The 25,498-nt window shown below is 41.2% G+C and overlaps 1 protein-coding gene across 1 annotated transcript in view; it reads right to left on the bottom strand.

The window, feature by feature from the left end:
• The window catches only part of ttll7 (tubulin tyrosine ligase like 7), a 61,526-nt gene extending 44,328 nt beyond the window's left edge, over window positions 1-17,198 (bottom strand). Inside the window, exons 1-8 of the mRNA XM_022759036.1 lie at window positions 17,061-17,198; window positions 16,406-16,537; window positions 14,284-14,405; window positions 11,159-11,226; window positions 10,684-10,842; window positions 6,333-6,549; window positions 4,949-5,113; window positions 1,730-1,888 (exon numbers count right to left, since the gene is read on the bottom strand). Coding sequence (XP_022614757.1) covers window positions 1,730-1,888; window positions 4,949-5,113; window positions 6,333-6,549; window positions 10,684-10,842; window positions 11,159-11,226; window positions 14,284-14,405; window positions 16,406-16,537; window positions 17,061-17,085 — 1,047 coding nt within the window. The 5' untranslated portion in view covers window positions 17,086-17,198. The remainder of the gene's footprint in view (window positions 1-1,729; window positions 1,889-4,948; window positions 5,114-6,332; window positions 6,550-10,683; window positions 10,843-11,158; window positions 11,227-14,283; window positions 14,406-16,405; window positions 16,538-17,060) is intronic.
• Window positions 17,199-25,498: the final 8,300 nt, after the last annotated feature.

Genomic DNA, 25,498 nt, shown 5'->3' with positions numbered 1-25,498 from the left:
CAAAATGTTGCAAAGTGATCTGCTGAAAAATTAAATTTGGACCTGAGGGCTTGCCATAGGGTACAGTTTGTGGCAACCAGCCGATGGGCCCGGCTGCGCCTTGCGTCCCAGCTGAATAGGAATGAACGTTGACATGCTAAGAAGTGGTAATAAAGTTATTTTCAGGCTTGACAGCGTACGCAGTGAGGATTTCAGAAGGGGTCTCTATGCTTGCAACTATCCCCTGACTAATCAGTTGAATTTTGGAAATAAATGATTGTTGCTGTAAATGTTGCGTGAAAGAGAAGCACGGCTGTGTGTGTGTGTGTGTGTGTGTGCGTGGGATGTTAATTGATGAGAGTTATAGAGAGCTGCTAGTAGCACAGGGGGGATCATTACTACTGGAGTGGAACAACTGCATTCACGGCTGTTTGCCATGTCTCATACACATTTACACACACACACACACACAAAGTGCACACATACTGTCACAGTGCACCAGCAGTCAAAAGGAACACCACTTTTGCTCTCTCTTGTACATCCTTTTGTCATGCAGTTCAACTGTTCAACCACACAAAAAGTCAGGTAGGGTAATTATATCACCCTAATTCCATGATGACTCTTCTGAAAACACCAATCGACTATCAAATGTCACTCTTTTTTTTTCTCCAAATCAGAGGCTTTTGGAAATCTTAAGTTTTATTTTGGGCTGGCATGATGGGGAAAAACAAACAATTATCCCAGAGGCATTCCCATCCTTGAGTCAATTTGTGGGAAAGGGGGGGTAGAGGCGCACAGCCACTTTGGGTTAAAGGATTTAGGTCACACTTTAACTGACTGGCTGACATCAGAACAGTGAGACCGAAATCCTGGAGTGGATTCTGGACTCGCATCCATCTCCTGAATGACTGACACCTGAGAGACTGACACTGAGAGAATGAGAGGCGGATGTCTTGCTAGTAAACCTGCCGTCCTGACCTATATTTTCGTACCCTGCGTCTGTGTGTGTGTGTGCGTGCCTTTGTATGTGGAGGAGGGGTATTTGTCTTGTCTTATATGCTGCTGTGTATGCTTGGATTTCTGTATGTATGCGTGGGCATGTATGAGTGCACACATGCATGTAATTTTGTGAGCATGTTTGTGGTTGTGTATGTTGCTGTCATTTAACATGGGAATATGTCTCTCCTTGTGTTCGGAGGTGGACAAATACATACTTGAGACTACATGGGTGTTTGTGTGTGTTTCTGTGCACCAGGGACAAGAGTGTGTAAGCACAATCAGTGTGTGTTTATGCTTTCTGTCAGTGTGTGGCGACGTCTCCCTCTCTCCTGCTGATGCCACATTATTTCAGTTTAGGAGCCGCTGTCACTTTAGTAGCGGCATAGACAGGTGAGACTCCACAGACTCCCTCCTCTTTCTGACTGACAAATTAACACATACACCCTCAAATAAAAATTCTACTGTAATTTTTCAATGTGTTTTAAATTTGGAAATATTATTATGATTTACACTGATATACTTCATAAAAATAAAATTAAAGTTAATAAGAATTTATTTAAAATCCCAAATTAATAAATAAAACTCTGCCTTTAAATGATGTGGTAATTACACTTCATTTTTATATTTCAAAAGATAAAATTGAAAGTGCAGTTTTTGCCAGCAACAACAGGTAGAAATTACTCGAAAAGGATGAGAAACACAATTATGCCGTTTCACACACATAAACACGCACATGCATGCAGAGTTATACCTCCAGTAGCCAAGGTTTGAGTTTGCGGTCCAGGATGATGTCAAAGCCCAGGACCTCAAAGCAGACGCTGTCGCTCCCTGGTGGCTGACCGGGGCGACACATGCGGTAGGCGTGCAGCACATGGGGTTCAGCCACTATCAGTGTCTTTACCACCAGCTCCTGGCAGGACACACACACCAGCATAAAGAGAGGTAGAATCAGCAAGCTGAACCGACAAACAGAGAACACAAAATATCACTTTTTTATTTAGCCCATTACATTCATCTTAAAAAGCCACAGGCTGCATTTTTTATAGTGGCTGATTAAAGGTCTTCTTAAACTGTTAATGGTGCAATTAAGAGTTATGCTTTAATTTCTGGTTGCAATTGTAGACAAATGCTTGCACCTTTAGATTTAGGATTAAACTGAATAAAGAAATCATGACAAACACAAGACCTGCAACCTACAGACGTGCTCCACAGAGGTAGAGCAACAATCCTTAATTGTAATTAATTAATCCTTAATTCTCCTGTGTCTTAAGACACCCTGTCAGTTTAAAATCTGAGGAGAAACACAAAGTGTTACAGACACAGAGCCTTTTGAATTTCACCTCCACACACTCTTTCACCAGTGTTGGTGGAGGTCCATCTGTGCAGCTCCCAATCTGTGGGCATGTGTGTGTTTGCACGTATGTTTGCTGGCTGCTACCTGGCTACCTACTCCCACTGTGTAAGTGGGGTAAACATGCTCACTCCTGACACACACACACACACACTGGACAAAGCTTCCCCTCACCAGTCAGGCCCCACACAGTGCTGCTGGCCCACAGTTTGCCCAGTCCAGTCTTACTGCTGGGTACAGGAGAGGGCTACGGTGGCCTGGCCCTGGCCTGATAAGCTGCATCCCCCCTTTTCTATCTGTCTGTCGCTTACACACCTCCATCCATCTATCCATCCACCCGTCTGACCCACAGGCTGCCCAGCACAAACACCTGCTCCCACTACCGCCGTTTATGCCTGAAGTCCCTGCCCTGGCTGGTGTGTGTGTGTGTCTCTGTCCCTCTTCCATCACCTCCCTCCTTATCCTGAGCCCCCAGCATTGGCCACGGCCTAGCACTGTGCATGTGTGCCTGTGTTTTGTTAGCTTTGAGCTTAAATAAACCAGTTTAATTATTTTTTATCTCATCTGCAAACATTTGTGAATTATTTTAGCTATTTTGGGCACATAAATAATTCATTTGTTTTATTTCTGTTTTGATAGAATCACATCTCTTTCTATATAAGTGTACTTGAGATACCCGGATATCCTGGTAATTAGTGAGATCTTCTCCTGTGGGTTTTTTGGTTCTATTAACAGCATTTTAACACTGAAAAAACACATATGTATAATCAAACAAGAATACAAAGTACATAGAAAATATAAAGAATACTGCATATAATGCCTCTCTGTTTATAATTCTGTCAAGAAAAACATATGTAGAATAATTTTTTTCAGACATATTTTTCCAAGTGTCCTGAAAAAGGTAGCAGTTATTGTTTGACAGTGTTCACCACAAATAAACAGACCTATGTGTTAAAAAGGAGTATTATTGTCACTGAAATGTTACCATCTGAGCGCACAAAGTGTAACTATTTTTTTGTACTAATTAAATACAGAATGTCTTCTGTTTTTCTTCAAAGAAAACATGTTGAAATTATGCATAGGATTAGAATTTGGAATTTGGCAAAACCCCAACGATCTAAAATACAATTGGTGCAGAATGTGTGTGTGTTTGTGTGTGGTTATTAGCAAATATAAAATCCATAACGACCGCATTTGTAGTCAGACACTGCTCTCAAAATTACACCCACATAAAAAGCTACGGCTTCGCTGATCAAACCTTGGACACTCTGCCCCATACAGCACATCAATAGTGCCTCAATATGAAAGAGATGCCAGTGTTTCACATGAAAAAAAAAACAAACATATACCCGATATTCTTAACCCCCACAGACAATCTTTTGGCAAACAAACTCTCTGACCGTCTCTCTGACCGTGACTGTTGGCGGAAAGAGTCAGGGCAGCCTGCTAGGCCTGTACAGGAATAAATTGTAAGAGGAGAGATGAATAGAAAAGGAGAGAGGAGAGTGAGCAAAGAGCATAAATACAGAGTTGAAACAAAGCGCAGTATGTGAGTGGGAACGGACAATGCTAACAACAAAGTGGAGCAACTTCTGAAGAAAAGCATACAGAAACCAAGAGAAGAGGACGACGGTCTGGCTGAGTCAGAGGGTGACACTCTGGTGTGCCACTGAAAACATACATGAGAGAGAAACAAATGGAAGTGAAGAAAAGAAAGTGGAATAGATAAAAAAGAAACTTTAGTGCTTTGACAGAATGGAGCACACAGAGTGGTTAGACAAGAGAATAAAGAAGACGAGAATAAAGAAGAAGAAACGTTACCACAACAGGAACTTTGCCAAACAGGCAAAGCACTACAATACCTACTATAGTCTAAGACGCCACTTGCTTCAACATGAACACAAAGAAAATTAAAAGTTGATGGAGAGAAGGAATAAAAGATCGCCTCGCAGAGAGGATGATAACCAATGGGAATTGAATTTGAGGTTGAATGCTGGCAGCTTGAGAGCAGATGGTAAAACAGAGAGCAAGCACTGAGAGACCTTACAGGCCAAATGACTTTGAACAGAAAGACAAGGAGTCAAGGTCAAGAAGAATAACAAATAGCAAAGAGCAGCAAAGAACAGACAGAACCAAGGCTGAAATCCTGATAGAAAAGTACGTAGTAACTAAAGTAGTAGTAACACAAAGACATCCCCCAACAGTCACTGATGAAAGAAAATGAACAAACACAGTAAAGGTGTTTGGACGAGCTGAGTGAATGCCAGATAGGGAGAGTTCACCCTCTAGGATTCATGTTATAACTAAGCTTTTCCTGGAGTTAAACAAAGCTCTGAAGCTCACTGAATTACTGTCATAACAAATCATATCAACCCTTTGCTGGTCCACTTGCATATTGTGTGCAACATGTGTTGGTTCGGGTAGGAACAGCATGTGTATATATGAGTGCACGCTTACAGATTACACTTACGGATGTATGCATGTGATGTTTGCACTTGTGGTGTGTTTTGTTATCATACCGCACATCCTTCCTTTTGTAGAAGGACACGTCCGATACAATATGTCTGAGTGTAACTGTGTGTCTGTGGTTGTGTGTGTTTGGGTAGACTACCCACGTACAGAGACGTCTCCCCAGAACTTGGCCACATCGTAGTCATTGATGCGGAGGAACTCGGTGAACCAACTGATGGACCTCTTGCTGCCTTTGTCCACTGTCTCGTCTCGCTCGAAGTTCTCATTGTGTTTGTTGACTGAGTAGTTGGTCAGATGCATGTAGAGCTGGCTCTGTGGAGACAAAAGGGAATTAGGAGGGCCTTTGCACATTAGACATTTACATATGCATGTTGACATCTGTCTATTTCTAGATTTATTTAATTTGAAAGCAGTAAAACAACTTCATGGGGTATCTCTTGCATAGCAACATAGATTTGAGAGAAATAGGCATGATTTTAGCTGCCGAATGTGTACTACAATCATAGTCTGTATGGCTACAATGTGTAATTGAGTGGTTGACTATAACCAGCCATTGTATAACCATGTTGTATCCCTCTATTTAAACATAAAACCCCACAGTTGAAGACAATACATCCTTGTCCTTAGCCTACAAGGTGATAACGCTGTGACTGCAGGCCACTCCAGCCCCCGATGGCTGTCTGGAAGCCACTCTCTGTGGGATTGAACATCCATCTCAGTGGCATGACTCACTCCATCATGTGTCACAAACTGGGTAAGACAATACACACTTGTGCCACAGGAGGAGTCCAGTGTGTCTATGTGTTTGTGTGTTCATACTTTAGATAAGCATCATGTTTGATAGGAAGCTGTGTGTGTGTGTGTGTGTGTGTGTGTGTGTGTGTGTGTGTGTGTGTGTATATACATCCCATCATCAGCAACAGACTGTGCTTCAGCAGGTGCAGAACCTCAAGGCAAATATGAGCGGCTTGATATTACCAGAGACATCTGGCATGTGGACATTTACGCTTAGCTGTGTGCATACAGTATGCCTGCACATTCTGTCTGTGTGTGTGTGTGTGTGTGTGTGTGTGTGTGTGTGTGTGTGTGTGTGTGTGTGTAAGAGCCTTACAGCTGTCTGCATTTGGGCATTGTTGACCGTGTATTTGAGTGTGTGCACTGCGTTTCCTAACCTCTGTCCTCCTGTGTGTTTGTGTGTCTAATTTGATTATGTCGAGTTGCATGGCAGATACATTGTTCTGTGACTCTACCTCTGCTATCTGCTATCTCTGTAGTGCATTTCTGACTCACATGATTGGCCACACACTAGGTACTGAATGTACTTTCTATAAATCCATGAACAGTTGTGGGCACATTGTGTACAACTCATTTGTGCACAGATGTACTGTTATCAGTAAGTTATTGCTGATACACAATATACATTACCATGTGTGTGTTTCAAAGTTTGTGTATTTATAACTTTAGTATAAAATGCTACACAAATAACGATCATTATTAATAGCATTATTAGCTATTATAGTTTGAGGCTCACCAGGTTGGCCTCACTGGGTGCGTGGTACTTCTCTGTGCCCATGCGAACCAGGCCATCGTTGTAGAGAAAAATGCGAAGTGGGTCGCAGGAAGTGACGAGGATGTAGATGCGCAGGTCAAACTTGTAGCCCTCCATCAGGAAGGGCTTGTCCAGGTACTCCTGAACGATAAAGTGCTCCTGGGCTGGCAACTTCTCACAGTTACGGATAAGCGAGATCCTGGATAGACAGAAACTTTATTAATCCTCGGGGGGGAAATTGGGGTGTCGTCAGCAGCATAATAAAATATTGCATAGTAAAGACAAAAAAGATAATTAAAAAAATGATAGATGGCAGCATAGCAGGGACAATGAACATGACTGATGACATTGGCACTGTCTTATATATGTGCTGAAGCGAAAAAAAAATTGAGCCAAACAGTATACAGATTTTATGGGTTTCAACACAATATTTCATTTCAAAGTCATCTGGAAAAGTTCAGGAAAAGATATATTTCTGGGGTGCCACATCCTTCTGTTCTGTTGATACTTTCAATCTTCACATCCAAGATTAACCTTGCCCTGCTTCTGTTTCAAAATAATTGATATCAAACATAGTAATCTACAGGAGTAACAGATGCAGTCAGAGGGAGAAGATATGTACTTACTGTGCATGGAAAGATTTTTACATTTACATTAAAGATATTCAGCTCTTAGGAGTGAATGGGTCTGAGCTATTGGTGCCCTGGTGGTATTCCTGTGACCTTCTACTGCTATAGAACCTTCACTGAAAACATATGTAAATGAGCGCACTCAGCATGCCTCAGGTCTAGTTTGAGCAGGACAAGCTGTTTGGCTCTGTGGGGTATTGAAAGTTCCAAATATTTTGCTACCCTGTTCATTGCCTGGCCTTCTCAATAAAACAGCTGAAAAAGAAATGTACAAAAAACAGACAGGTACAACACAAATGCTGGTTTGTCTGAGCATCTGGAGAACATTGTGATTTTCTGAAGCAAAACTCCACTCTGTCTGAATGACACAGTGCATCAAATGCTGTAGCAGGGACTTTAAGCTGTGGGCAGGTTAATAGGAGCAGACACTGTGCTCCGTTTCAACCTCCACTCTAATTCATTTGCTTTGGTCTCATGTCACTGGCACTCAGGCCTTATAGTATGCAGACCATTGCTAGCTGGACTCACAAATGAGTTGTGTTAGTTTGTGTGCATCCATGTAGCTGTGCACGTGAGGGTGAGGGGCAATATTTGGCATGTGTGCAGGGAGGGTGAGGGGTTGTTTTTAAACAATCTCCCTCTATGTACAAGCAATGTGACTGACCTATATCACCATCACTCATAGTTAAGGGCAGACTCGGGCTAAATTGGTTACATGCACGGCCTGAAAGGCCCCATTACACACATGCAAGCAGGCACACCACACACACCAACACAATATTTGGCCAAGATGTAAAGACTTGATTGTTAAAAAAGTACAGTTTGAGGTATTGAGATATTGTGGCACCAAGCCACCAGAGGGCAAACATTGTTCTGCTCTGTGGCTTCAGTAATCACAGCCAGAACGCACAGTATCTTGGGAGCAGTGACGTCTGTGTTGTTGTAATTTAACCAAAGAATTCACCTGCTCAGTAAACTCTACAGCAAAAACACTGGAACATTGTTGATTTGCTTCTAAGGAAGGTTTATTCATCACAAACCAGAGAGATGTGTGAGTCTAGACTGAGATCAGGTATTGCCTCTTCGGTTATGATGAAATAAAATCGTAGTTCAGCAGTCCTCCTTTCAGAGGTTTAATAAAACCTCCCCCAGCTTGTAGATCTCGCTTAGTGTAATGTTGGTGTTACTTGGAGTTTATCAATCACCACTTGCTCCCGCCAACTAAAAGACTGCTGTATTATATATATATATAGACGAGCGCTCCATTGGCCTGCTTATCACCGCTCTTGAACAGAAAAGAACAGGGAGAATTTGATGGGAGCCTGGCCAACGATGTGAGGGGCCCTCCTAACTGGCAGACAGCAAGCTGAATGATGAGGACAGGGTTAACAGTGTTAGTTAGTCGAGGAGGAGTAGCTGAGGAGAAGACGACATGATTGATGAGCTGGGGTGTCAGATAATCACGGCCCACTCTCCCCTGCCTATTTAATTTGGCACCGGAGGGGATCTCGCCTTTTTAAGCCCCACACGCACTTTTATTTTGTTTCCCTTATAACAAGCTGTGCTTCAGACACAAACAATAACTTCATTTAGTTGGCCGACGGAAAAATAAATTACAGGGGGTAGATATAACTTAATTTCCTGCCGCGTCACACCATGCAAAAAAATAGAGAAAAATCTAATCTTGTGAGCCGCCTGCCGTTGAGTGGTCGAGCTAAACTCATCATCTTTCATATTCTTAATGTATTGCAATAATTCAGCCTTTGCTGCCTTTTATTCTTTAATAAATAAGGGCTTAGTGCAGCATGGAGTTATAAGTAATGCTCACATTATACCAGAAAGGACAAATTCAAAGAGAATGAGAGGGAGAGGTGAAGCACAATGAGCCATTTGTACTTCAATATCCCCACCTATTGGTGCCAGTGATGAATGCACTCCAAAGTATTTCTTCATACATGCACATCGGGGATCACATTTTCAAAGAATAAGAAGTCAAAAAGAATACTTAATAAATGTTTTGCAATCTGAGCCGTTTCAACGTATTCTGAAGTGCTCAAGAGAGCAACGTGCAATGTGCAAGGGAAAAACTTTTTTTTTTCATAGGACCCTGTTTTTTGGCCTGTCTTTTAGTTTACATTTTATCTTATGAAACAGAATTATTTGTAAAACCAACCACACTTGAATTGTTGAGCTTGACACCACTGGGCATTTTCATTTTATTTCAGTCTTGTCTCTGCAGTCTTGACCTCCATATGGGTCAAACTGTAACTGATCATAATTCTGTTTGGAGTGTCATATGAGTTAGTTTGGCTCATAAATAAAATGTAAGAATCAGTTACAGTGGTTATTTTAGAGACATTGCTTGTGTTGTTGATCACCTCTCAAATATTAACTGAACTGTTTGATCTATTCATTATTTGAGTTACTTATCCTGGTCAGAGAACTCCAAATGTCTCTCTCCCCAGGGAGCTTACTGATTTCCATCAGCTCCCCCTGGGAAGGAGATGTAAACCCCCAAAGGTGTTGTCGCTCTGGCCTGAGGTCTCCTCCCAGTCAGCGGCACCTGGAGCACCTCCAGAAACCAGGGAGCTTTCTTACTAGATGACCAAACGAGCTCAAATGGCTCTTCTCAAAGCAAAGGAGCTTTAAATTCAATACCAACCCCACACTCATCCAGGCTTATGATGTCCAGTTGTGTTGACGTTGTGTCAGAGGGGAGTCATTTCAACTCTCTGAAGAATTTTGTTTTGTAATGTTTTGTCCACACAATGTTTGTTTGACAAACATTATGGGGACAGTAATGCCTAATATAGCACTGTTCACTATAGGATTAAGAATACTATAGGCGATTACTGTGATTTAGAATGTACACGGGTACCTAATAAACTAAATAAAACATGCATGCAATCAAGGATTTGGTGCTGATTTTCTAAACACTTCACAATTTCAGCTGTTTCAACATACCAATAGAAATGTGACATCACAACCTCAGATAGCTTTTTACTCTATGGGACTGAAAGTAAATATGCATTCAGGTACCACAGCCTGCTCATCTTTTGATAAAGAGATGCTATTGAGAGACAGCATACCCTGGAGCAGCCATCTTGATCCATTTTAGTCTGACTGGTCTCTGCTGATGGGGCCTCATAAAGGAATCCAATAATCACATGCAGAGACCTTCAGGGGAGGAACTACAGTAACTGCCAGAGATCGTGTGTGTGTGTGTGTGTGTGTGTGTGTGTGTGTGTGTTTGTGTTTGTGTTTGTGTGTGTGTGTGTGTGTGTGTGTGTGTGTGTGTGTGTGTGTGTGTGTGTGTGTGTGTGTGTGTGTGTGTGTGTGTGCGTGTGTGTGTCCTCCACTGGCAGCGATAACCTCTGATTTATGGAGAGTGTGACCATCGAGGACAATGAGGCCAACAATGACTTCCACCACACCCTCTCAGCTCATATACTCAATCTGGTTCCAGTCATAATGGTAGTTCCATAGACACCCATGTCAGGGTCACACACCCCTTAATGCCTTGTTTTGTTGTGCTCGTCCTCTATTTGTTCTACTGCTAATTTCCTCCTTCTCTCACTCACTCTCTTACTTTCTGTCATTTCCTTCAGTTACTATCTCCCTCTCCCACCTGCCCCGGTCCGCCCTGTCAGTCTTATAGTCAATGTATTAGATTGCTTTGGGTCACTTGCTAGCCTGTGACCTACCCGTGACCCATGGCTCCGTTGGCAGGTTTGACGATAAAGGTCTTCTGTTTGCGTTTACGGCGTAGCTCTTTGACGTAGTTCTGGAACTGAGTGTATTCGGCAGGGAAGATCCAGGTTTTGGGTATGAAGCTGTACTCTTGAGGCTGGCACTTGATCATTCTGCAGAGACAAACATAGGGGGTGTGTGGGAGTATGGTGATTGTATTCCTTATTCAAAATTCTATGTCTCTGTCTTGCATGTTTTGAAATAAGAATTTGCATTTTTTTTTAAGACAAGAACATGCTGTGCTTTTACACTGGTGTCTTTTTTTACTTTTATATGGCTTGTAATGGTGGGATTCTACAAATACCCAGTTGTAAGTTCTTAGAGTGCCAGCTGGCTAAACACTGAGCTTTGAAATACCTTTGCTTCTGCACATCTGCAACTGAATCAAAGTACACTCATTTTCTGTGTTGAAAGAGACAGAAAACTTACTTGGACATGTTTCTTGCTAGGCAGTCTTTCCGGCAGATTTCGCCCATGCCAGGGAAATGGTTAATTCTCTGCAGAGGGACAGGCAGACATAATAATGTTGTTAGGGCCATTACGCCACTCAATTCCACCCCCACCCCTTCATAAAAATGAGCACATTAAAGGCAGCAACCTGAAGTGAGCTTACAATGTCCTGACATTTATGCCCAATTACGGACTCAAAACAAAAAGGTGACGCTGAGACCTTTCTCAACCCTTATTTAGTTTACCATATTTTTTTTATACATTAAAGGTTGGGGAGGGAAGAGGCGAAGGGGAAAAAAAAAGATCAATCTCAACTCCGAGGGGCCGAGGTAATTGGTTCTGCATCGCAAGCTCCTGCAGTGACAGTTGAATGAATTGCTTTGAATGCGTCGAAAGGGGGGTGGGGGGTAAAGGAAAAACTCTGGATTTTCTGTATTCTTTGACCAAATGAGCCTGAACAGGGGCGTTAATTAGGCTCGTATGAACTGAAACTTGACAGCAAACTCTCACAGTACATCACTAAAAGGAAAAAAGGAAAAAATTAACAGAGGGAGAGAGAGAGCAGAGAGGAAAAAAACAAGAACGAACAGTGTAAAAGGAGTCCGTGATTATTATCCAAACGAGACAGACGTAATTAGGGATTCAGAAGAATTGCACAATTATGCCAATGCCGCGAGACGACGTGGCTTGTGAGGGGAAATCAAAACCAATTGTTGAGGGACTTCTACTTTTCTTCTGAGAAATTATCTCATGAAACACCACAGCAGCGCGAGGGAGCAAGTAAAAACAATTGACAGCAAATCACCAGTTCTATGTGAAACATTAGCCACATTGCTACACGTTAAGCTGTTACAGTATTTGTAATATTCAATCTACTTAGCTGAACTCTTGCTGCCCCTATCCTAACAAGCCATACTCTTTCTGACTAGTCTGTGATTTAATCGATCATTAGTGTCCAGTCTAATCAAATAAGCACTCGTGAAGATGGATGGCTAACGCTTGCAGCAGAGGGGGAGCAGCCAAATTCACTCAGCAGGACAGGGAGGTCAAACAGAGGTAAGATCACTCTCAGACTAGTACACAGAACTCAGAGCAACCCTTGTTGTTTAGGCCTGTCTCATCAACATCAGTTGATAGTGACATTTGAAACCTGCCCCACCACCCCCTGCTGCTCACAACTTGTCAGTCTACCTGTCAATCTTCCCATCTGTCTCTGTGTAGGCTGTGTTGTTCCCTCTCCCTCTCACTCTGTCCACCCCTCTCTCCTATTTGCTATTCTCTATCTTACCTCCCACGGTCTGAGGAAAAGCAGATTGGCAGATTCAGAGCCTTCTGTCCATCTTCACTTTTTTTCCTTTCTTTTCTATTCTATTTTGTTTTATTCTGACATTTACTATATTTCAAATCAATCTTCTTTGCTTCCCCCTGCTCCATCTGTCCCAAATTTCTCTTTACACAATCTCCTTTCCAACTGCTCTCTTCAATTTTTTACTTATATTTCTCTTCACCAAGTATTTTACTTCTACTGGGAACAAGGATATGTAAATGTAAATGTAACGTAAGGCAGGGTGGTGTGCACACTGATTATGTCCCAGTCAAATCAGAAAATGATCAGGTTCATCAGGTTCAGCAACCTGATCCACGGTTTTGATGGAAACCACTCAATTTCCATAAACTGTGTGCACATATGATAATCTCTGTATACTGTTTTCACTTACTCTATCACAGACTAACTGTGAGTAAGGATTATACAAATTACCTTAACTAGTCTTGATCCGTTCATCTCACTTCTGAATACTTATGAACACACTATGCAACATGGTATTTTGCACATTCATTTTCACATTTAGTTATACATAATTGAGTAATGATGAAGTTTTTTTAAAGCAGTTTGAGATTTGTGATTTTGGCTATATAAATAAATAAAAATTTAAATAAAACTGACTAGACTTTACTTGACTAAGTAAATGCAAATCAGAAACTCCTTATTGTATTTTAACTGTTGTATTGTAACTGTTTATATAGTTTGATAGAGGTTTATAGAGGTTTTGTTGTTACAATAAGCGAGTGTCCTCAGTTGTTTTTTCACGGCAGAGGGAACTCTACACATCATGTTGTTTTAATAGGCTTCAGTATGATCACTTTAAAAATTTTCACAAACTATACAAGTGTTGATTACAAAAAGATTATTTTTTTTCATTGAAAAACCTATTTGTAGGCATGTGACATGTATTCCCTGCTGAGGTTAACCAGCAGTATACAGGAGGCCTTGTTGTCCTCACATGTAATGTGTATGCCACATTGGCAACGGATGTGCTAGCAAATAAAATGACTGTATTCTTTGACCAAATGAGCCTGAAAGGGGTATGATAGCTGCTAACAGGGATAGATTTAAGGTGTAATCGCTTTCTCTCAATACAATTTGGTTTTTGACAATAACTGTGAATAAACCTTTTGTTACAGTTCACATCTAAACATATTATAGTGAAAACTCTTTAGAGGCTTGGGAAAAGGCCTAGCACCACAGAGGCTTAGCAGTTTGTTCTCTCTGCAAGAGTATAAAAAACATCTAGGAATGCTTTGTGCCTAATAATTCTGCAGAAAAATATCTAAAGGAAGGGATTTGGTTTACTTTATCAGAAAAGAATTTTGATAAAATTTTCTCAGCACATGAGGGTTAAAGGAGATGTCTGTTTGATCTTTTATATCCCTTTCTTCTGGTGCACTGCCCTATTTCGTCTCTTTCGTCTTTTCTCTTATATGGAATCCTGGGGAAAATTCTATCTGATGTTACCTATACATTATTAGAGGCATGTTATGTTATGTTTGTAATTTAAGGTCAGCTGATGTTTTTCAGACATGTCCCTCAAAACTTTTAATTCCCAAACTTAAATACATCTACTGGGAGCTTGCATAAGAGCTGATCAGTATCATAATCTTTGGCTGTTTGTCTTTGAGCAGATTTACTGGAGCACACTGTAAAAATCCAGACTTTCATGTTCAGTGAAGCAATTGGATTCGACACCCTTTCGGTCATATGCTCTATTCTCCAACCTTTAGGTTACCAAGGTTTGCTGACTTGACATGGTAGCAATGCAGTATACCTGATAATTCCTGAGCTCAGCGATTTTCTCGTGCTGCACGGCCGAGTCATTCCAGATGAGGTTGGCAGTCTCGTCCTCATCCCGGGTCTTGATGAAGTCCATCTCATTGATGACTATACGAACTGGGGGAAAGACACTTATTACATTGTATTCCATTAATAGAATGAGCAACACAATCATTTAATTGAACTTTATCCACTTAACTTTGGGGGAAAAAAAGAGCCATATTCATAATGACAAAGCAACTTACTGATATAGATGCAGAATAAGAACATCTGAGCTAGACCCACAAATCAAATATTTCTACTTTATAGATCAGTGTTTCACTCTAACATTTCCCTATGCTTAAATTTTGTTTTTGCATACATTAAGAGAGAAATGAGTCCAGGAGATTATAGATGAAAAAGCTCACAGCAATATTTACCATTCATGGAATGGCTGCAGAGCAGCCAATCGTAATGCCTCTCTTCAAAAAGATAAATTAATTGTCTGTAATGCATTCAAATCCCACTGGAAACCCCATATATGAGAGATAGGTGGCAAGCCCATTTTGACATTAATCCAACAACTATTTATTATTCAGTGAGTAATGAAAAATTTATATGCCCTAACGAAACACGGTATTAATTAATTTTCTTGAAAGCCTTCACAAACCTGGAGAAGGCTTGCCTAATGTTGCATGATGGCACTTGAATGGGAAAGGGATGGTTCCGATGTAACTTCATCCATCTGTTAAAACGTCAATAGAGGCTAACAGTGTTTTGCTAACTGGAACAGGGAGGGTTTACATCACAGCAGGGCTATGCTTGCAGTTACCAGTAGGGGCTTTGAGTACAAAGCAATAATCAATCCTCATCTAACTGAACAAATACCCTTAGGGCCAGAGTTTACATTCTCTTCTCAGTGGGTGCAAAGCAAATTTCCAACACCATATTCCCTGACCTTTAACCTTTACCTGTAATACTATAAATTCTGAAACAAAAAAAGACAGGTGCAAAAAAAGTAACAGCAAAAATGAGCCATCCATCTGGCCCTTAGTGTTAATTTTCCTTCAAAATAGCCCTGCAGTACCCTCTGAATGGCCACTGTGAGGGTCTCGTCACAGCTAGCAAACTGACTCACAGCTAGACTCCCGTCTACCTACAGGATCCCGGCAGCCCCTAACTTCTACTCACTGCTGCTGACTCCTTAGTTTCATAGGTTGCAGTTCACCCCTGAGAGCTCTGCTGCCACACAATATAGAGCGCATGTGAAGAGTGCTTACTATGCTCTTTTGGCCCTTCTCAAAAAAAAAAAAAAAAAACTCACTGCCAAGTTAAATTACTTCAATAAAGATTTATGTATGTATGCAAGGCCGTGTTGTCTCTGTGTGAACTGTTTTACTGGACTGCAGCTCTAGTAAGTTTAATTTAAGACATTACATAACAACAGCCTCCTTCAAACAATCCGCCACAGAAAATTAAATTTTATTGTTGAGACAGCATTGTGATTGGTTTCGTGGTGTTTTGAAGGACTGATTGAGCCATACGGAGAACTGCTTCTGAAATAAAGCAATATAAACTGCTGGTCCTGCTCACTCATGAAATTTTCATTCAGTAAATCAAAATATGAATTCAGAAGCTTGAAATGTGAGGCTTTGTGTTATACACACTGTCGCTAGATCTGACATAAATTTAGCTTACCAGGCAAGACCAATTATCGTTTACTGTGTGTTCATTAATGTTAAAAGAGCTTGCCACATGTAAGTAGTATCCTGAAAAAAGAATAAGTGAACTTATACCAATACTGCAACTGAAACTACAACCACTTACACTGCTGCTAAACTGCCTCAGGCTACTCACTTGTTTTTCAACAAAAAACATCAATACAAGGAGAATGTACATCAATGAGAAGGTTTCATCACCCATCTCGCAGAAAGCCTCTTTTCATCCTACAGTGGAATCCCAGTTATTATGAACTCTGTGATCTATTTTGTCTGTAGACTGACATTTTTGTAGTGTATGCCTGTTTTCGCGCCTTCTCAAACCTGTTTTTATTTGTGTCTATTGAACATTTCTATGTAATGCAGTTGTTACTGTAATTTCAACAGCATTTAAACAACATCAGAAGTAGATTACCGTACCAATCTCATATTTGGTGCCGGCGACATTGGCGGTGATGGTGCCTTTTTTCTTTTTGGTGTGCACCTTCCTCTTCCCACTGCTCTGGTAGGAGCCCACAGATGGCCCGTTCACGGGGGACGCTCCTTGATCCTCTGGGGGAGGAGACAGCAGACAACAAAACTAGATACAGTCACAGCTTGTGCTCCAGACAGTGGGGAGGGGGGCAGGGGTTGCTGGAGTCTTCCAATATTTCTCTCATTCCTGCAAGGGATTTAGTGGGGTTTGTTTATGGGGCTAGAGTATAAATGAATTAAGCGTCTTCTTTGGTATAGCTACATGCATCATGATCCTTTTATCATTACCTGTATATATGTCTGTGTGTGTGTGTGTGTGTGTGTGCGTGTGTGCGTGCGTGGGTGCGTGTGTGCGTGCGTGCGTGTGTGCGTGCGTGCGTGTGTGTGTGTGTGTGTGTGTGCGTGTGCGTGTGTGCGCTCCATGTATGGGAGAATAGTACAGATGAGGAGGCAGGCAGGTACATGTTTGAGCAGGTGGCCGGGTGCATGTGTGCTTCTGAGTGCCACAGTGCATATACAAAAATATGCCAACCAACCGAACCATCTAACAGAATAACCCTATCCGTCACAGAGAGTTGGGAGTTGGACTTCTCTTACTCACCTCCATCATTGGGAGGGGAGGGCATCTCAGGGGCTGGAGTAGTGAGGGGGCAAGCCAAGCTTTCTGCCAGGCTTGGTGGGCAGGCTTCACGGGATACTCGCAGCACCCTCCAAGGGCTTTCACACTCGCACTAGTTAGTCTTCCTTGCCTTGGGCTGTATGGACAATGTGGTTCAGGATGGCCCAATGGATCATCTGAGCATCTCCCCGGCGCCTTTCAGCAGCATAAAGAGCAGCAGCAGAGTCTGGGTGGGCAGGGGAGTTTGAAGAGGGAAAGCAGTGGTGGGGAAGAGTGGGAGGGGGGAGGGACTCTCAAGGGTCTCCACAGCCCCAGCTTATTTACAGCCCCAAGAGGAGAAAGGGAGGGAGGGGGTGGACAGGGGGATGGATACGAATGCCTGTGGAGGAGAAGGAAAAAGATCTTTTACAGTTGCAGAACAGTAGTAGTTGGCTGACTGCTCAGTGTGGATTAGTGTGTATTTTCTTGCTGGACTGAAGTGCATTGGACATGCTTTTGATGTAAAGCAGCAGCAGCAGCATCAGCACACAGGCCTATCACAGTCTACATCAGTCACTCTGACACTGACCGTAACAGTTCAGGGAAAAATCTGTACAGCTCTGACACTGCAGTGCTACTAGTGAAATAATCTAAAGGTGTGTGATGTCCAGTGGGCTAATTGCTATTCCATGGAACCATTGTGAAATATTAATGTGGTTGTCAAGTAAAGGGTCTGCAGCATCTCATTGTGTCTCATGCTTATGCCAGCTGGGTTTCATTGTATGGCTGGGAGGTCACTTCATTCAAACAGATGGCATCTTTACAGTGGTTTGTTAAAAGGATGCTCCGGGCTATGAACAGTGTGGGAAATTAACACCAGTCACCAGCCAAATTCTGTTATTGTTTGGCTGAGGTCTGCGTGTGTGTGTCATCAAACCATTTTTGGAGGTAATCAACCAATGCTGCGATGTCCTGTCTGATAAAAATTTGTTGGCTGGGACAGCATAGTGACTCAGTGGTTAGCAGTGCTGCCTCACAGCAAGAAATGACTATTTGAGTCCCTGTCTGCTTTGTGTGGGGATTGCATGTTCTCTTTTTGTCACTGTGGATTTTCATGTCCAGGTGCTTTAGATTCCTCCCATTTTCAAAGACAAAGCAGCTTTCAGGTGGACTGAAGACTCCTAACTGCCCACAGGTGTAAAACTGTGTGACTCTGCCCATTGATGGACTGCCAAGGCATAAATTGTTTCCCCACCTTACAGAGCAGTTGAAACGATTCCAGCTGCTCATGATCCTCACAAGTCAAATAGTGCATGTAGCTGCTAAATTTTAGTCACAATAATCCATACTAATGGACTGAAGGGTCAGAACCTGTCCTCCATCAAGCGGTCACAAGATAAATCTCAACCGTTGTGAGATGATTAACAGGAGATAAACATCTTTCTGCGACACAAAATTAAGTATTTTTTATCTATTTTACTTTAATCTCTTCTTTTTTTCTTGTGAATTACTGGCTAGTTTTATCTTTTCAAGTCATATTAGGGAAAATATCCCTCTTTGGTTGGCCTGGCCAAACCCATAAACATATCCAACCAAGCATATCCAATGAGCTGTCGCAATAAAGCAAAGCTTCTTTTTTAGGGAGTCACAAGCCAAAACGTCTGGGAACCACTGCCTTACACGAGTTTTAAAACTTCCTATATACAAATAGAATAGTGTTTTCAAAGTTTCCTCTTTGCTGGCAAATGGTAAATGCTGCATATTCAAAACTCAGGGGGCTTAACTGTGATGAATTCTGTATGATATTCCATGCAAGCAAGACAGTTTTCAGCTCAACCTCTTCCTATGGTTGAAAGGGGAAAAAAATCAGAAATTTTCATCATGGTGTTATAATTTTGCAGAGGAAAAATAATAACAGTCAAAGAAGTGGAGCTAAACAGATGCAAATAAATCATAAATCATAGGTAAAGTTTTTAAGCTACATCTACAGTACACTGTTTCATGATGCCTCTTTTGCATTTCATAAAGAGATCAACAGTAGCCTCTAGTGGTGAGAATATACTGAAAAGCCTATTTCCTTTCTACGCGCACACACACACAAAAACACACACACCGATACACCTGAAGGTGCACATGTACACGCATACACATTGGAAGATGTGCACACAACCTGACTTGAAAAGCAACTGTATTGATTCGATCAACGTCTCTGGACAAATCAGAACAGGGAAACAATCCAATCACATTACTTGATCACTCAATAGTGTTCACCGTCAGCCTCTTGGTCTGCCTGTGGTAAGCACATTGATCCTGGAGAGGACAGAGACTGGAATGAGATCAGCAGAGGGGGGGAGAGCAACAACAAAGAGTCACAGTGATAAAGTGAGGCAAGCTGTGCTGTTGACAACCTGCCCCCATCTCCCATTGGTGTGCTGGCTCTCTGTACAGGAAGCAGAAAACAATCTCTATAGGTGCACCAGACCTTTGTGTCATGTAAACCCTCAGGAGCAGGAGGTGATCTGACAGGCACATGTGATGCAACTAAACACCTACAAACACTCACACACATGCATTCTCTAATGCAAGTAATCTCTCTAAGAAAAATACACACAATTCCCTGACAAGAGCTGTGGTGTTAATCCTAACTGTTCTGCATAATATTACAGAGTTATTCATCTTCATAATTCAAAGAACAATTATTCTATTGCTCTTTTTGTGATTTATCAACACTGCATACCAGCATCTTAATTGTTTTCAGCTACAGCAGACATTCAAAAGTTATGTTTTACTAATGCTATTTATCTCAATATCTATAATTATAAATGTAAACCTCATTGCTACAGCTTCAAAGAGCTAATGTTCTGCATTAAGAGTCTAAACTTTTAAGTCATGCTACCATGATAATTCAAAAAAGCCCAATCGCAAACATAAATTCAGTTTTCAAATATCTCCAGACAGTGTGATTAGATTTCTTTATTTACATTTCTTAGAGCAAAATATCAACACTGATTTTCTGTCTAGGCTTGTTTGCCTGGCAGCCACAAAAGGTCACAGTTGAGGCACTTTGGTAGCACACTGATGGATGACCCAGCAAAAAAGTCTCTCATGTTTTCATTTGTCTTAGTGGTAATGGTGGTTATCAGCCACAAGAGGGCCTAGTTTTACTTGGATTCACATGACAGAAGCGGGATTTCAATGTAACCAGATACCAGATAAAAGTAACTATCATCATTGGCTGACAGGGGCCTAAAGCAGGGCATCCCGTTGTGATATCACAGGTTTTAATTCAGCTCAGCGACCATCTTCATGTTATACCTCTCCTATATTTAAAATCCCTGTAATATTTCCTGTCAAATAAAGTAAAAATGTTTCAGTACAAATCAAAATCACTATATTTGCCTATAAGAAGTACTGCACTTCGCTGAAGCATCTTTAAGCTGCTTTCCTTGGATGTTTTTTTTTATTTCTCGCAGTTTGTATCAACCTTCTGCCTACTCAAATTTCTACTAAAAGATTTTTAACATGAGAACATCCACCAAATGGGTTCAGGGTGTTTTTAAACATTCCTCACCATCATATTTTACTAAGAATTCATCATCACAACTAATCCGTCAGAAAAGTATTAACAACAAAATCTTAACTAAATCCCTTCCACAAAGTAGAGTATCTATTAGTAATCCTCTGATGCAATGACACTTTTTCTCCAATAGAGTGAGCTAGAGGGCCACCATAGTAGAGCTGAATGGGCAGAGCGCCTATGGATGCTGAGCTCATGCACTTCCCCTCTGCCACACAGAAAGGCTTCATTGTAGAGAGTCAGCTCTACATGCTGCTCATCTGCATCACTCTCTGTTTCACTGGCCCTAAGTGCATGACAAACGCACATCTGTCTTTCAGAGCATTGTTATGCACACTCTTTCCCTTATTGTCTTGTGAAAGTTGGTAACATGTGTGTCACCTAGTGTTACATTTCTGCATGTCATGGTTCTCTTTCAGGAATATACAACCATTAGCCACAACATTACAACCAGTAACTGTTTTTTATGTTGTGGCTGACTGGTGTATATACAGTATATATGCTGTATATACAATATCAGTATTGTCTGTTTGTTTATTTTGTCTGCAGCATTTAGGCTACATCACAAACATTTACTGGAGCAATATCAGGATCAAAGTGGCTCAAGTTTAAAACCCTACCAAGAAATTCATCTTCACACACATATTACCACCACTGTCATTGGCACTATAAAAATACAGTATCCTTTTTTATATCAAAAGCAACTCCACAAAGACAGTACAAAAAAAACAGCTCTACAATAAGTGTACAAATGACAAGCTGAACCAAAGCAGCAGACTCTGAGGTGTCACACCTATTACACAAGTCCCTTCAACAACCAGCGGTACATCCCCAAGGGGTTTGTTTTATGTTCTCCCTGCCTTACATGAAACTACATCTTGAAAGCAGTCATCAAACACAGAATCAATAGAGAGGCTTGGGGAAACACCACTTAGCCCTGTGTGAAAGAGGAGGATTTGCAGACACAAGGTCTTTTCTGTACAGTGCACTGTGCCCCAATCTTGCCATTACAGCAGTACCGAGACCTCAGGGTATGTATCACCATTCAAAAGGGCAGAGACACTGGCTAAGAATGGAGACATGTTGTACTATTACACATCCTTGACTGAAAAGCAAATGTAAACAAAAGAATTTTCAAGTAGAAAATGGACCGTCTGTCATATAAATTGTATAAACCCTTTTCACTGGACATTTTCTTACACTTAAAAGGCAAAATGGCAAAGTCATTCTGTACATCTTCAAGATCTAAAACATACAGTATACTTACAAGATCCCTTTTGTAATAACTTTTTCTACTTCTATCATTTTCTGTTTGGCCACTACCACCACATTGTCCTCCCAGGAAAAATGATAGCTGAGTTTGCAGACTACTCTCACAGGAAAGCAGTTGGTTTAGAATTGCCAGTGGAACTAAAATTAGCTCAAACCAGTGACCCAACTCTGGCTTCATGCCTTCTTCCAAATATGAGGAGGAACAAGTGTGGGAGCTGTCAGCCCACAGGGTACTGAAATACACCAACAAACAGCTGAATGTTAAGCTTCATTTTATCGAGAGAATCTACAGTGATGTGGGCAAAATGGTCAAATGCAAAATACAGCCACTGCTGTATGAATGCTATTAAACATTTATATTAACTACAATCTTCCCTGACCTTATTTACTTACAGACAAAGTGGAGCAAACAATCTATCGTTGCTACAGTGTGCACATAGATTTGTTCAAAAGCACTGCACTGTTGTTTTAAAGTAAGTTTTGTATGTTTGGAGGTGTATGATCATTGCTTATGAATATGAGTTCAACTGTTAACCAGACACTTTGCTATGGTTCTTACCTAATCCTGTCTGATAATCACCAGATAAGACTGGGTTTCAGCTGAAAAATTAAGCAAGGGTCTGGAGATACATGAGAGGTCAAAGGAATAAAGGAAAAGCCCCTGTCAAGCAAAATCTATGAGGTTAATTAATCAGCTGGAAAAAAACAAACCATACATGATACGTGAACTTTTTACGAAAGCAAGACTACTCTCGTAACTGGGTTTGCAGTCAGAGGTTAAATTCCCCATTCAGTATTTTATAAAAAAAAAAACGTTGTTGTATGTAATTTTAAAAGGTAAACCTGATTAACAATGTAGAAATCCAGTGTTTGAAGTGAACAAGCAGACCAAACCTACCTTCATTTATGGTGTTCTCTGGTTTTAGAGATGTCAAAGAGCAACCAAGCCTAATTACTTACATACTGTAGTTGCAATATTGCAATGAATATCCCATATTAATCCAAAAACTTCAGGATGCCCTCTGTAGCAAGCATCAAAATAAAAGATTATACATATCATATCCCTCTTAAGAGCCTTAGGCAGGATGCCATGCAGATCTCATATGTTATGTTGTTGTTGTTGTTATTATTATGTAATCCATCTGTTCTGTTGGGAATGGTCATCTCCAGGGTGCTCTATCAGCATGTGGTCTGTAAGTGGCACACTGGACTACAAACAGGCCAGAGTAAATCAAATGGCTCCACAAATCCACCAGGTTCTGAGCACCCATGCCAAACGTGAGCAATAGCCCTGCATATGTAGTCAGATTTCTTCAGGGTTCTTGCAAAGCTAGCCTGAGCCAAAAAGCTATGCTACTAAGAGCAGCGAGGGGACCTAAGCCTGTCAAAGAATAGCAGTCAATATGGTATCTTCCAGATCACTTGAAGGATTGTAGGCCACCCCCCTTTGGATATACTGTCTGTATTTCGGGATTAGCACAAACTGGATTTCTTAAATCCCGCGTATAATATCTTGGATATTAGGGTTTTCAAGGAAATTGGTTGCGCTCACACCTTAAATGTCACAAAGCGTAATCAGGTGTATTATTGCTATGAATTAGTTGCTAGCAAGCTGAAGCTAACGTTGGGTCGCTAGCCACTTGTACAGGTCAGGTGGAATGATCAAACAGGGAAACAATCCGGTAGTGCTGTTACCCAGTTAACTTGCTTCCATTTAACATAACGTCACGGCAACGTTAACGTTTAACTGCTCAGTGAATAAGGGTGTTTTTGTTTCACGTTACTGCAAAATGAAAAAAAAAGATCTTGAATGAGATACGGTCCCATAATTCAAAGGAAACATAATGACCCTGCACTACTCTACAGTTAGCTTAGCCGCGCTACCGAGCAAAGGATGGAGAGGCGAAAGCTGAGCAGCCCGTTAAAACGTTACCTTATTTATTCCAGGCACTGGCGGTGCAGTTCTTTTTCTGGTCTCATCCGAACGACACTGCCGCCGATAAGAGAAACACTGGGGTCTCTTTAGAGAGGCCGTCCAGTCCCGAGAGTATTTTCAAGACTAAAGCAGTGTTTATAGCGTGTAAAGGCGATACAACTGAAAACTGACAGACACAAAAAAATCAGTATCTTGTAGTCTTCTGGTGTGCTACGAGTGCTGGAGCCAGTCCATGGGCAAAACCATTCCCTCTGTGAGAGGGGGAACCTAAACGAAGTGCTGAAGTTTGCATTCTCAATCTGGTACCAACGTGACATTTAGTGTGCTGTAGGACGTACATGTTAAGTCAGCAAATTTTATTTTCACCTATCAACTAACTGTGAGGACAAAACAAAAGTGTTATCGCCGCTGCGAGTTATCTTTCCTACACCTTTAGCTCATTGTTTAACGTAGGTTTCGGTGCGGCTCTTCCTCCACTACTCGTTGATACATTCACAAGGAAGCTACCTAGCAACTGTGTCGCTGGCCATGGTGCTAAAAAAACAACCCTGCTGTTAATGGGTGCGACCCGCTCAGAGGTCATTAACGTTCAATTATCATTTCCTACAGTAGTAATCACTGTAATAACCTGGATATCTTCCTCAAAATGTGTCAAATACGCTTGCTTTCCTACACATATTATATTTACCCAAATATCAGTTTAAGCCCATCTAAGTGACGCGTAAAGTTTTCAATAATTCTAAAGTTTTCTGTCAGGCTCTTAGTAACTGAAACCAAGGCTTTAAACCAGTTCAAAGCCTTGGTTTAAATTTGTTTCTTGACATTTCTTGACTTCAATTATCTTCACTTGAATACAAGATGAAATAATAATTGTAATTTTGTTGTTACCCATACAGATTTCAGTTAATTGTCTTCCAGATTTGTTTCCACTCTTCTAAGTCATTTATTCACCGCAAAGATAAGTTTGAAGTGGCTCGGCATCACGACCAACGACCACCTAACAGACGCTTTTGAAGCTAGGTTGGTTTGCTGAGGTAAAACTATAAGATAAAACTACGAATTAAGCTTTAGGCACATTTCGTACCAACAAATTCAACGTGTTTCACAGGAAAGCAGTTCATTGGAAGAAAGAAGTAATACCCAAAGGCTACCACAAATAGTAGGCATAGATGGTGGGCTGGCTCCATGGATGCGCTGAACAATGTATCCTCTAACACATTAGTAAACAAATTGATTTCGCTAAGTTTTTTTTTTGTCATAGGAATTATAAGACTTGACTAACTTTTGACATTTTATACTGTGAGCCAATATCACCCTACAGGCTTACAGATGTTTACTACTTAAACCACAATTAATTCTCAAAAAGACGATATTAAGAATTAGATCTTTTGTTGTTTAGTTGCATTTTAAGTTAGTGACTGGCTACGGACCTTTGGTCACTCGATTGAAATGAGAACATACCCCGTACATTTTTCTCCAACTGAAACGTCCGCAATGAAAAGTTCCCTATGAATTGATTGTTAATGGCTCTCAACACACCTCACCTCTCACTTATTTTTATCTCTTCAAATCAGCCTACAAAAGTGTGTAGGCCTACATTGTCTCCCAACCTATTTGACGTTAAAGGATAGCGTCACAGTCCGTAAAGATGTTTTT

The sequence above is a fragment of the Seriola dumerili genome, unplaced genomic scaffold (assembly GCF_002260705.1).
Source record: "Seriola dumerili isolate Sdu_G_001 unplaced genomic scaffold, Sdu_1.0 BDQW01000002.1, whole genome shotgun sequence".
Lineage (NCBI taxonomy): Eukaryota > Metazoa > Chordata > Actinopteri > Carangiformes > Carangidae > Seriola > Seriola dumerili.
The sequence above is the reverse complement of the archived record's forward strand: the minus strand, read 5'-3'. Positions and strand labels throughout refer to the sequence as shown.